The sequence below is a fragment of the Thalassophryne amazonica genome, chromosome 8 (assembly GCF_902500255.1).
Source record: "Thalassophryne amazonica chromosome 8, fThaAma1.1, whole genome shotgun sequence".
In the NCBI taxonomy this organism is placed as follows: domain Eukaryota; kingdom Metazoa; phylum Chordata; class Actinopteri; order Batrachoidiformes; family Batrachoididae; genus Thalassophryne; species Thalassophryne amazonica.
In genome coordinates, this window is record NC_047110.1 from 23,719,277 (window position 1) to 23,731,779 (window position 12,503).

The following is a 12,503-nucleotide window of genomic DNA, read 5'->3' on the forward strand; positions in this document are numbered from 1 at the left end:
GTATGTCAGCAGAAACTAAATTTAGTTAGTTTTGTGAAATGTGAAAGGCCGTACAGCTTTAAGAATAATCTGTTACATTCTGAAGCAGCAGACAGAATTATAGTTTAAACTATCTCCCCAATTACAGGCACTGTGAAGCTTGTAACTCATTCAGAGCTGTGGTGCTTCCTTCACTAATCTCCTTTGTGCAGTCACATTTTATCATCCTGTGCAATCACATTTACATTTTGTAATCACTGACTGAACTTAACTCCAAACCATATGCAACACATGAACTCAACTCCACAGCTTTTATATGAAGCCTTGTTAATGACAGAATGAGACTAACACACATTTGAAAGTAAAGCTGTCCTAAGAGTTCTTTTTTTGTAAATATCTTTAATTGATTTTCACACATTTCTTCCCGCAAGAGTAGAAAATACATATTATTTAACAGCCCTTTGATAAACCCTCAACCCTTTGATACAAATCCGTACTGTTCATCCAGTACTTTAAGAGAAAGTGAATTCTGTGGCAGAACAGGAAGGAATTAACATGTGTTTGTTTGTTTTTTTTAATGGAAGAAAGGACAGAGGTTCACAGCAACTCAAATGTCTCCTGAACGGGGCCCACATTCTTACTGAGTGATGAACTGTTATATTTGGACAAACGTTAAAGAAGGGGCAAGGGAGCACCAACAACCGAGTGTGGATTGTGCTGACAGGATGAGAACTGTAAATGCATCCAATCTGCATTTCCTATAACTGGTGTATCCTCAATCTAATGAATGAGTAATTTATTAATAATTCATTGACATTTACAGTGCATCTGGAAAGTATTCACTGTGCTTCACTATTTCCACATTTTATGTTACAGCTTTATTCCAAAATTAAGTATTTTTCCCCCAGAATTCTACTCACAACAACCCATAATGACAACATAATTTTTTTTTGCAAATTTATATATATATATATATATATATATATATATATATATATAAATCACATGTACATAAGTATTCATAGCCTTTGCCTTGCTAGTGTTAGTGATGCAATCAAATCAAATCAATTTTATTTATATAGCGCCAAATCACAACAAACAGTTGCCCCAAGGCCATACAATAATTACAGAAAAATCCCAATGGTCAAAACGACCCCCTGTGAGCAAGCACTTGGCGACAGTGGGAAGGAAAAACTCCCTTTTAACAGGAAGAAACCTCCAGCAGAACCAGGCTCAGGGAGCAGTCTTCTGCTGGGACTGGTTGGGACTGAGGGGAGAGAATCAGGAAAAAGACATGCTGTGGAAGAGAGCAGAGATCAATCACTAATGATTAAATGCAGAGTGGTGCATACAGAGCAAAAAGAGAAAAACACTCAGTGCATCATGGGAACCCCCCAGCAGTCTAAGTCTATAGCAGCATAACTAAGGGATGGTTCAGGGTCACCTGATCCAACCCTTAACTATAAGCTTTAGCAAAAAGGAAAGTTTTAAGCCTAATCTTAAAAGTAGAGAGGGTGTCTGTCTCCCTAATCCGAATTGGGAGCTGGTTCCACAGGAGAGGAGCCTGAAAGCTGAAGGCTCTGCCTCCCATTCTACTCTTACAAACCCTAGGAACTACAAGTAAGCCTGCAGTCTGAGAGCGAAGCGCTCTATTGGGGTGATATGGTACTATGAGGTCCCTAAGATAAGATGGGACCTGATTATTCAAAACCTTATAAGTAAGAAGAAGAATTTTAAATTCTATTCTGGAATTAACAGGGAGCCAATGAAGAGAGGCCAATATGGGTGAGATATGCTCTCTCCTTCTAGTCCCTGTCAGTACTCTAGCTGCAGCATTTTGAATTAAATGAAGGCTTTTCAGGGAACTTTTAGGACAACCTGATAATAATGAATTACAATAGTCCAGCCTAGAAGAAATCAAGTCCAGCCTAGAAGAAATAATATATATGACTGTGACTATGACAATAATAAATATGACTGTCCTGGCCGCACAGTTCCAGTCATCAGCTGTGTTTTCTGGTGTCTCATTCTATCCAAAATGACTTGATCTCTGCTCTTGCAGCCACTGTTTCTGATGAGATCAGAGATGAAATTCAGGCTGCTCCCTTTTTTGGATGGCAGGTGGATAAAACAACTGATAATGCTTGTTGTGCCCAACTTTCTGTCATTGTTCATTATGTTGATATTGTAGGTCAAATTCAGGAGCACTTTATTCTTTTTTTTTATGTTTCTCGAGGGCTCAGTCTGTTTATTAAGTACTATATGAAACATGCAGGGCTACAATTTTAGGGATAATCTTGTGACACAGATTAGATGAGGCTGCTGTCATGGCTTCAGCTCTCAGTGGTCTGCAGGCCAAAGTGAAGGTAACTGCCCCCAGTGCCATGTTTGTACACTGGTGTGCACACAGCTTGTATGAGTGCACAATATATTTTGCATCACTTTCTGGGTTTTCCACATTTTTCCTCCAAATCCACAAAGAGGACATCTCTTCTTGAGTCTGCAGGGTGTTCAAGGTTGGGCAGAAACACTCCTACGCAATGGAGTTTCACATCATGGATAGTGAGCACTGTGGCAAACAACTATGATGACTTCCTGCACACTTGATAACATCAATGCAGATAAAACAATGGATGATGACACACTGGATTGTACCAAAGGTTTTGTAATGAAACTGGAGGATTTTGAGTTTGTGTTGTATGTTGTACACATATGAACAAATCTTCTCAGAGACTGATGTGGTTTTGATATCATCCAGCAGAGGGTCATGGATGTTCTCTACTGCAAGACAAGAACTGCGTCTCTTCTTCCTTTTGTCAAAGAGAAGAGGTCAGAGGGGGCTTTCCACGCTGTTTCTGTCAAAGTAGCAGGTCTCACATCCGACCCACGAGATGAGCCCGTGAGAAAGCACCGTCTCTCCCAATTCCAGGATCCCCCCAGGAGCGCTACAGAAATCCGTACATGGCATGATAATCTCCTTGATAATCTCAGGTAGTAGAGTCCTCACCTTATTCCAAATTTGGAAAGTTTGTACTTCTTAGATTTAGTCAATCCAGAGAAGTTTGATGACATGAGAGAAGTGTTTCGAGAGGAGGCATTCCAAAGTGTCCTGAAAAGTTATGGCCAAGATTTTGATTCAGGGAGACTGAGGTCTGACATTCAAGTCCTATATTCAGATCAGGATTTACAGGGTAACAGGGGAAAGCTGTGTTATTTCTTGTTTTTATAAAAGACATGGAGTTGGACAGTGCAATGCCTCAGCTGTATAAACTGTTACCGTTAGCGGCAACAATTGGAGCTACATCTGCAGCTGTTTAAAAAGGCTTAAGTCTTACACCCGCAACACAACGTGTCAAGGCCATCTAAGCAGCCAAGCTCTGCTGGCCATTGAGAGGACACTGGTCAAGTCCCTAGAAAAGACGCCTACTTGGTACCACAGGGTCACAGACCATTTTCTTGAAAAGGAACGGAGGGAAGAATTTACGGATAAAGAAATTGACAAATTTTATGGTGTACGTTGACAATGAGCTTCCCCTCTTTGAAAGACTGACACAACATAGACCAGACACTGGCTTCATTTCGGCTCTTCTGGGTTTTTATAGAAAACCAATGGGTGACATCATACAGGCTGTGTCCATTACACATATATGCAGTCTGTTTAAATTCAATAAAACTCTTTTTCTTGGTGTTTAGATTTTAAGTGTAGTTTTCTTTTTTCTTCTCCCTCTCAATTTTTTACTCTGTTTTAACAATGTTTGAAGGAGGAGAAGATACAGATTTGGCCATGGTTTTACTGGGACTGTGTTTTTTACTGTGTACTGTACAACCGTGTCAGTGAACTGCTAAAGAAAGGACCGAGGATAGTCCGTGTCTCCAAGCAATGAGTAGTTTTGTAAGCTTATTTGATTTTTATTTTACCTGCTATTGTTCATTTACGGTTATCCTGGATTAATACAAAGATACAGACTTACAATGACGTCCTGATTTCTGCCATCAGAAATGTATCTGCATGTGCTGAAAGAGTTGAACTTGTAGAAACATTCACTTATCTCAGCAGGGATGTTCATATCTCTGGGTCCCCAGCCTTTGAAATTGAGAAGCACCTGGGAAGACCTTATGGAGTCATGAGGCCGCTGGACAGAGATGTATGGCAATGCTGATATTTTTGCAGGCAAATGAAGGCAAGTCTTTAGGGTCCTGGTGCTTCCTGTCTTATTGCTTGGTTGTGAGACTGGATGTTAACCAGCGACCTAAGGCAATGACCAGATGCCTTTGGTACCAAGACTTTTCAGAGTATCCTATCCTTGCATACTGCTGGAATGACTTTGTATCAAGGGAGCAGTTACTTACAGAGATGAAGATGAGGAGTATCACTTGCACTGTGAGCTATGACATTTTGGCCATGTGGTGCATTTCTCTGCACATGATTCAGCACACTGGTGCCTGAGTGTTGAGAACCCCTGTGCCTCTAGAAGGCCAAGGGGACACCCATACTTCACCTGGCTGCAGCACATAGTTATTTTAGAGAAGTGGGGCTGGACTGGTGGTCTGCAGCGGTGGTTGCTATCTTGGATTCAGTTCCGTGGTATCGTCAATATAGTGAAGCACATCAGCGCGTGCTCTGACTTGACCTGATCACTGCCTGTTTCAGAGCAGTGATGCTGCTATGAATGATGTCTGTTGTCTTTCTGTCATTGTGCGTGTGACAGGTGCTGAATTCTGATTATTTGTGTTTGTGGTATTTTTGTTTGGTTGGTGGTCATATGAATAAATGTAGCTGGCTGTTGGGAGCTTTCTCTTATGTCTATAATTTGGGATATATGTGATGTCTATTTGTGGTGTTGCACTGTGTGACTGTGTTTAATTGTGGGAGGATAGGAATGTCTAGGTGTAAAAGGCATGGCCCATTACCGTTTATCAAGAGGAGGAAGAAGTAGTATTCAACAGGTGAAGTGCTGATGATAAAGACAGAGAAGAATGCTAATTTATGTAGCTGCTTCAGCTGTGAATGATCTGGTTGCAGGAACACAGTCAGGCCTGGTGGGAGGAACTAGGGACTTTTAACAAACCCACAGAGTTGTAGTATGTGGATGAGAAATGCATTTCTATTTACAACACTGTTCAGTGTGGTCGTAACACGTCCCTGACCACCATGGAAGTTGTCTGGGCGATCAGATGAGAGTCCGCCCTCAGTCTGCATGTATACTGATCCTTCAATGTGGTCAAGCACTATCTTACTGCAAACAGATTCCCAAAACCCAATTTTAATGCCAGGTGTGTAAATGGGGTCACAGTTATTCAGGTGGTTCGTGTATGAGGTTTATTGTCTACACTTGACTTTAACCTCCTGACAGACTCGAGCATCCTGACAGACCCCTCCCACATCTTTCTTGTCCTCTGCATCACAAACACATGTGCACTATTGTGCATGCACAGTCACTGTGCAGACTCACCTTAGCTGCAGAGCTCCCAGCACCTCTCCTGAAGGTGACGTAAGAAGAAATGGAGTTGGACTGGTCCAGTCGAGAGGAGGAGCCCAACAAACCTGTTAAAAATAAAGAAACATGGATCAGAACAATCTGGACACAAGAACCTTTCCAAGACACTGAATACATCTCAACCATTAAAGGACACGTTGCACAGAATTCATAACAACTCAGGTTTTGGCTGTTAGAGGTCATATGATGATCTATACCTGTATTAATTTGTGCAATTCTGTGAACAGTCTGTAAGCATACACCAATCAAAACAACCAGCTACCGAGACCGCCAAAAACAAAGTATTGTTTAGTACTTGTTTTTCCGAGTGTTTACGTCACTCTGAGCTAATGTCCCACTGTGCTGTTGGATGGAATGTTAAGAATGGAGCCGTGGATTAATTGCAAAGTTTACGTAAGTGTGATGTTGTGTCACAATGACTCATTTTTAAAATGATAACTGATAACTTTTTCCAGTGTAAGAAGTACAGCTGCACTCTGTTAAAACAGCATGTCCAAATAGCCGGTTAAGAGAGCGTCATGGAGAGTTCACATGCGCATTCATTCTGGCAGTTATAACAGGATTAAAACAGCATTATCCTCCAGTACAGAGAGCAGACTCTGCACACATCTGGAACCAAAATCTGACAGACTTTCTTGAAAAATTCAAAAAGTTGAGGGTGAAGTGTGTCGTCTCCTCTCTCTGGAGCACTGAATGAACAAAGGTACACGACGCTCGTGCGCATCCGCAAGCTGGTAGAAAGTCCATTATCTCCTGAAAATAATGTATTCTAGACTTTTTCCTTGCATCTGCTTGCAGCTCCACTGAACTGAATGAATGCTGTCATCACTTTTGTATGAATGGTTAGTAGTTTCATGAGCTGATGTTGCAACATTTGTTTCATCCTGTCCATTCGCTGTTGTACCACTGCTGCATTTGCACAGACTGACGTCATCCATTGAAAAATGCCGAATAAAACACTTTATGGAAATGCACCTGCCGACTCGCACAGCGAGAGGTTTAATTAGCAAAAAAGTATGTCAGCAAGCACTAATCGTGATCGCATGAGAGCTTACAATCACCAATACCTTGATGTTGTGTTGTCAAGTGGCACCTTAATCATGTCCTTTAAAGATACAGTGTGTAGAATTTAGTGATCTAGTCATCTAGTGATGAAATTGCAAACTGCATTATGCCATCAGCATTTATAACTTTGTTTGTCTTCATGTTTTTTCATCTTTGGCGACAGGAAATCATGCTCCTTCGCCTTATTTTATAAGTAATATGAATGATTCGCTATTTCACAAAAAAGAAGATTGTCAAATCTGTTAGCCTGCATTAGCAACCAGGGGTAGACAGTGTTCAGGGGATCAACCATGGAAATATAGACCTGGAATGGACGTGTGCGCCTCAATCTATTAGTGTCGCTCAGGACAGGAAGGCACCATTGCTAAGGGTGGAAATGTGCAGATCATCAATAATAAACTGACCGCTTTTTTGTACTAGCGTCACCATTTCTTAACGGATTTTAATAAATTTAGGCTTGTTTTAAAGCCCTTTGAACAAGCTTTCCAATGAACATATGCATATGTGGGTGAAAAAAAAAACTTTTATGTAAAATGCAGAAATTTGGGGAAATTATGACAAACTGTGCTGCTTTTCTCGCTCTATTGTCGCTATTTGTTAACAGATTTTAATAAAAGTAGGCTTGTTTTAAAGCCCTTTAATTGATCTTTCTAATGAACCCATACATGCCTGAGTAGAAAAAAAATGTTTTATGTAAAGTGTGGAAATTTGGGGGAAAATATGCCATTTGTTAATTTACTGTGATGGTTTTTTTCCTGTCATCATAATTCTCAATGGATTTTTATGAATGAGGCCTTGTAAGTTGTATTCAAGCTGATTAAAAGCTCTAATGAACCCATACATGCCTGGATAAAAAAATCCTTATGTATTAAAATATAAATCTGAAGTATGCCTTGCCATTGTGCTCATTTACCTTGCTGCTTTTTCCACTGTAATATTATTGCTAGTCTTTTAATGACAACATATATATGATTTTTACTAACATTTTATTCCAAGTAGATATAAAGCCATTCAGAATTTATGACTTTTGACCCTCAGTCAGGGCAAAAAGTACCTCCTCCATCCCCTCCAACCACTTAAAATTTAAATGCCGCCGGTGACCACCATGTACATATCATATTAAACAACACTGCAGGTATGTATGTATGTACACTCAACAAAAATATAAACGCAACACTTTTGGTTTTGCTCCCATTTTGTAGGAGATGAACTCAAAGATCTAAATCTTTTTCCACATACACAATATCACCATTTCTCTCAAATATTGTTCACAAACCAGTCTAAATCTGTGATAGTGAGCACTTCTCCTTTGCTGAGATAATCCATCCCACCTCACAGGTGTGCCATATCAAGATGCTGATTAGACACCATGATTAGTGCACAGGTGTGCCTTAGACTGCCCACAATAAAAGGCCACTCGGAAAGGTGCCGTTTTATCACACAGCACAATGCCACAGATGTTGCAAGATTTGAGGGAGCGTGCAATTGGCATGCTGACAGCAGGAATGTCAACCAGAGCTGTTGCTTGTGTATTGAATGTTCATGTCTCTACCATAAGCCATCTCCAAAGTCGTTTCAGAGAATTTGGCAGTTCATCCAACCAGCCTCACAACCGCAGACCACGTGTAACCACACCAGCCCAGGACCTCCACATCCAGCATGTTCACCTCCAAGATCGTCTGAGACCAGCCACTCAGACAGCTGCTGAAACAATCGGTTTGCATAACCAAAGAATTTCTGCACAAACTGTCAGAAACCGTCTCAGGGAAGCTCATCTGCATGCTCGTCGTCCTCATCGGGGTCTCGACCTGACTCCAGTTTGTCGTCGTAACCGACTTGAGTGGGCAAATGCTCACATTCGCTGGCGTTTGGCACATTGGAGAGGTGTTCTCTTCACAGATGATGCGAAGGAGATGTGTTGCACTGCATGAGGCAAATGGTGGTCACACCAGATACTGACTGGTATCCCCCCCAATAAAACAAAACTGCACCTTTCAGAGTGGCCTTTTATTGTGGGCGGTCTAAGGCACACCTGTGCACTAATCATGGTGTCTAATCATCATCTTGGTATAGCACACCTGTGAGGTGGGATGGATTATCTCAGCAAAGGAGAAGTGCTCACTATCACAGATTTAGACTGGTTTGTGAACAATATTTGAGGGAAATGGTGATATTGTGTATGTGGAAAAAGTTTTAGATCTTTGAGTTCATCTCATACAAAATGGGAGCAAAACCAAAAGTGTTGCGTTTATATTTTTGTTGAGTATATATAAACATTTTTGTTTCCGTATGCATGTGAACGCAGCTTAATGAAAAGAACTTATGGCGTTGAGTTATAGTCTCAGTATATCGATATTAAAACTGCGACATAACGACTTTAAAATAGACATTTATTTTACATAATTACATTAAGGTTCTTGTACAGTTCATTTTAGTATTCGAGAATTTGTTTTTGTAGTTGGTGCAGTTGCTGGTGAAGCACTGGCTGCCTTTTTTCCCCTCATTTTGCTTCTGTTTAACAGGTGCCTTAACTGGCTCAAGGCGCTCTCTCCACCCTTAGTAATGGCCGCCGTGCGGCATGCTGCTAGTCACGTGATGTCCATTCCAGGTCTCTATTTACATGGGATCAACCACTGACTCCTCTTCAGTCTTCCGGCTGTGCTGCAAAATAGGCTACTGCATCAACATGGTGGCCTCCATTAGGAGAGACACTCCAATGTAGACATGAAGTGGTCATTCTGATCTTATTAAAACACATTGATGCACAGTTGCAGATAATTACATACTAAAGAGCAGATGGTTATCAGTGTAATATTCCATTTCTGCTCATAAACACCCCTAAATCCTACACACTGTAGCTTTATTATTATTCAAATATTTTTATTGGGTTTTGAATTGTAAACAATTATACAACAACTAACAAATCCCCAAACATCAACCCCAATACATACAACAATGAAGTGACAATTACAATAACAACAAAAAAATACATGTTACAAAGTTACAGAGCCTGTGAATCCATTATGTCCCAGTGTCTCCAGCATCAAATTGTAGGGTAAAATAATTTAGAAATGGCTGCCAGACTTTATAAAATCTCTGAGTTGATCCCCTGATCGTGTGTTTCAGCTTTTCCAGTTTCAAGTGTGCCATTACATCCTGAACGCAACGCCTGTGTGTAGGAGGCATATCTGATTTCCAATTATGCAAAATAAGACGTCTGGCCAATAAAGATGCAAAAGCAATGGAGATTATTCTATTAGTACGTACGGAGGCCTGCGGTGTGGCATACAGGATCCTTATCCATGAACAAAAGGCTGGTCCAAAATCATACCTCTCCAGAGTTTCAAAAAGATACTTACAACCCCTGGCAAAAAATATGGAATCACTGGCCTCGGAGGATGTTCATTCAGTTGTTTAATTTTGTAGAAAAAAAAAACAGATCACAGACATGACGCAAAACTAAAGTCATTTCAAATGGCAACTTTCTGGCTTTAAGAAACACTATAAGAAATCAAGAAAAAAAATTGTGGCAGTCAGTAACGGTTACTTTTTTTAGACCAAGCAGAGGGAAAAAAATATGGATTCACTCAATTCTGAGGAATAAATTATGGAATCACCCTGTAAATTTTCATCCCCAAACTAACACCTGCATCAAATCAGATCTGCTCGTTAGTCTGCATCTAAAAAGGAGTGATCACACCTTGGAGAGCTGTGGCACCAAGTGGACTGACATGAATCATGGCTCCAACACGAGAGATGTCAATTGAAATAAAGGAGAGGATTATCAAACTCTTAAAGGAGGGTAAATCATCACGCAATATTGCAAAAGATGTTGGTTGTTCACAGTCAGCTGTGTCTAAACTCTGGACCAAATACAAACAACATGGGAAGGTTGTTAAAGGCAAACATACTGGTAGACCAAGGAAGACATCAAAGCGTCAAGACAGAAAACTTAAAGCAGTATGTCTCAAAAATCGAAAATGCACAACAAAACAAATGAGGAACAAATGGGAGGAAACTGGAGTCAACGTCTGTGACCGAACTGTAAGAAACCGCCTAAAGGAAATAGGATTTACATACAGAAAAGCTAAACAAAAGCCATCATTAACACCTAAACAGAAAAAAACAAGGTTACAATGGGCTAAGGAAAAGCAATCGTGGACTGTGGATGACTGGATGAAAGTCATATTCAGTGATGAATCTCGAATCGGGCAAGGTGATGATGTTGGAACTTTTGTTTGGTGCCGTTCCAATGAGATTTATAAAGATGACTGCCTGAAGAGAACATGTAAATTTCCACAGTCATTGTGGGACACTTTTCTTATCCCATCAATTGAAAGGATGTTTGGGGATGATGAAATCATTTTTCAAAATGATAATGCATCTTGACATAGAGCAAAAACTGTGAAAACAATCCTTGCAAAAAGACACATAGGGTCAATGTCATGGCCTGCAAATAGTCCAACTGAATATCTTTGGTGGAAGTTGAAGAAAATGGTCCATGACAAGGCTCCAACCTGCAAAGCTGATCTGGCAACAGCAATCAGAGAAAGTTGGAGCCAGATTGATGGAGTACTGTTTGTCACTCATTAAGTCCATGCCTCAGAGACTGCAAGCTGTTATAAAAGCCAGAGGTGGTGCAACAAAATACTAGTGATGTGTTGGAGCGTTCTTTTGTTTTTCATGATTTTCATAATTTTTTCCTCAGAATTGAGCGATTCCATATATTTTTTCCCTCTGCTTGGTCTAAAAAAGTAACCGTTACTGACTGCCACAATTTTCTTCCTGATTTCTATAGTGTTTCTTAAAGCCAGAAAGTTGCCATTTGAAATGACTTTAGTTTTGTGTCATGTCTGTGATCTGCTTTTTTTCTACAAAATTAAACAACTGAATGAACATCCTCCGAGGCTGGTGATTCCATAATTTTTGCCAGGGGTTGTATACTCAATCCGATCAAATGCTTTGTGAGCATCAAGGGAGAGCAAAACCTCTGCTGTAGGTGGAGTTTCCGGGGAATACAGAATATTGAAAAGTCTTCGTATGTTGCCAGAAAGCTGCCTCCCTGTAATAAAACCAGTTTGATCTGGATGTATCACTGTATGCATAACCGACTCCAATCTACTAGCCAGAACCTTGGCCAAAATTTTGTAGTCACAGCAAAGTAGACTCACAGGCCGAAATGACTCACACTTCAGAGGGTCCTTTCCTTTCTTAAGAAGGACTGAAATAGTGGCCTGGGTCATTGTAGGAGGCAGAGACCCACGATTCAATGCCTCGGTATATACATTTTTTAGAAGAGGGCTTAGTTTAAATGAGAATTTTTTAAAAAATTCAATAGGAAAGCCATCCGGCCCCGGAGCCTTACTGCTTTTCATCTTTCTAATAGCCCGATCAATTTCGGCTGCCGAAATGTTACTATCAAGGTCTGCCCTGTCCTGTTGACCTACGGTTGGAATCTTAAGACCATCGAAAAACTGAGCTAACTTAGCGCTATCACAATTTTCAGTGGTATATAGGTCCTCATAGAATTTTTTTAATTGTTTATTTATGCTTTTCTGATCAGTGGTTATCCCCTCTGGAGTGTTAACCTCTGCTATAAATCCAGCCTCTGCGGATTGTCTTAGCTGATGGTTTAATAGTTTGCTGGCTCGTTCCCCATGTTCATAGAGTTCTTGGCAAAATTTAAGATGGTCCTCAGCTACTCCAGATGAAAGGGTATCGAATTCTGTTAGCAAACCCATTCTCTCTTTACAGAGATCTGCAGATGGAGATTCAGAATTTTTATGATCCACATCCTTTATCAAAGAGATCAACTCATTAAGGCGTGCTGATCATCTTCTGTTCATGCTCACATTATAAGATATTATCTGACCACACAAATACGCTTTCATTGCTTCCCACAGGTTAGAGTGGCTTGTGTCTGGTGACTGATTTGTTTCTAGAAAGAAGTCAATTTGGGTG

At 40.4% G+C, this 12,503-nt stretch overlaps 1 protein-coding gene across 12 annotated transcripts in view; it reads right to left on the reverse strand.

The window, feature by feature from the left end:
* Positions 1–12,503, reverse strand: part of LOC117515357 (pleckstrin homology domain-containing family A member 7-like) — a 502,114-nt gene that overhangs the window by 21,423 nt on the left and 468,188 nt on the right. For all 12 annotated transcript variants that reach the window (XM_034175889.1, XM_034175880.1, XM_034175879.1 and 9 more), the window contains one exon: positions 5,433–5,524. In XM_034175889.1, coding sequence (XP_034031780.1) covers positions 5,433–5,524 — 92 coding nt within the window. The remainder of the gene's footprint in view (positions 1–5,432; positions 5,525–12,503) is intronic.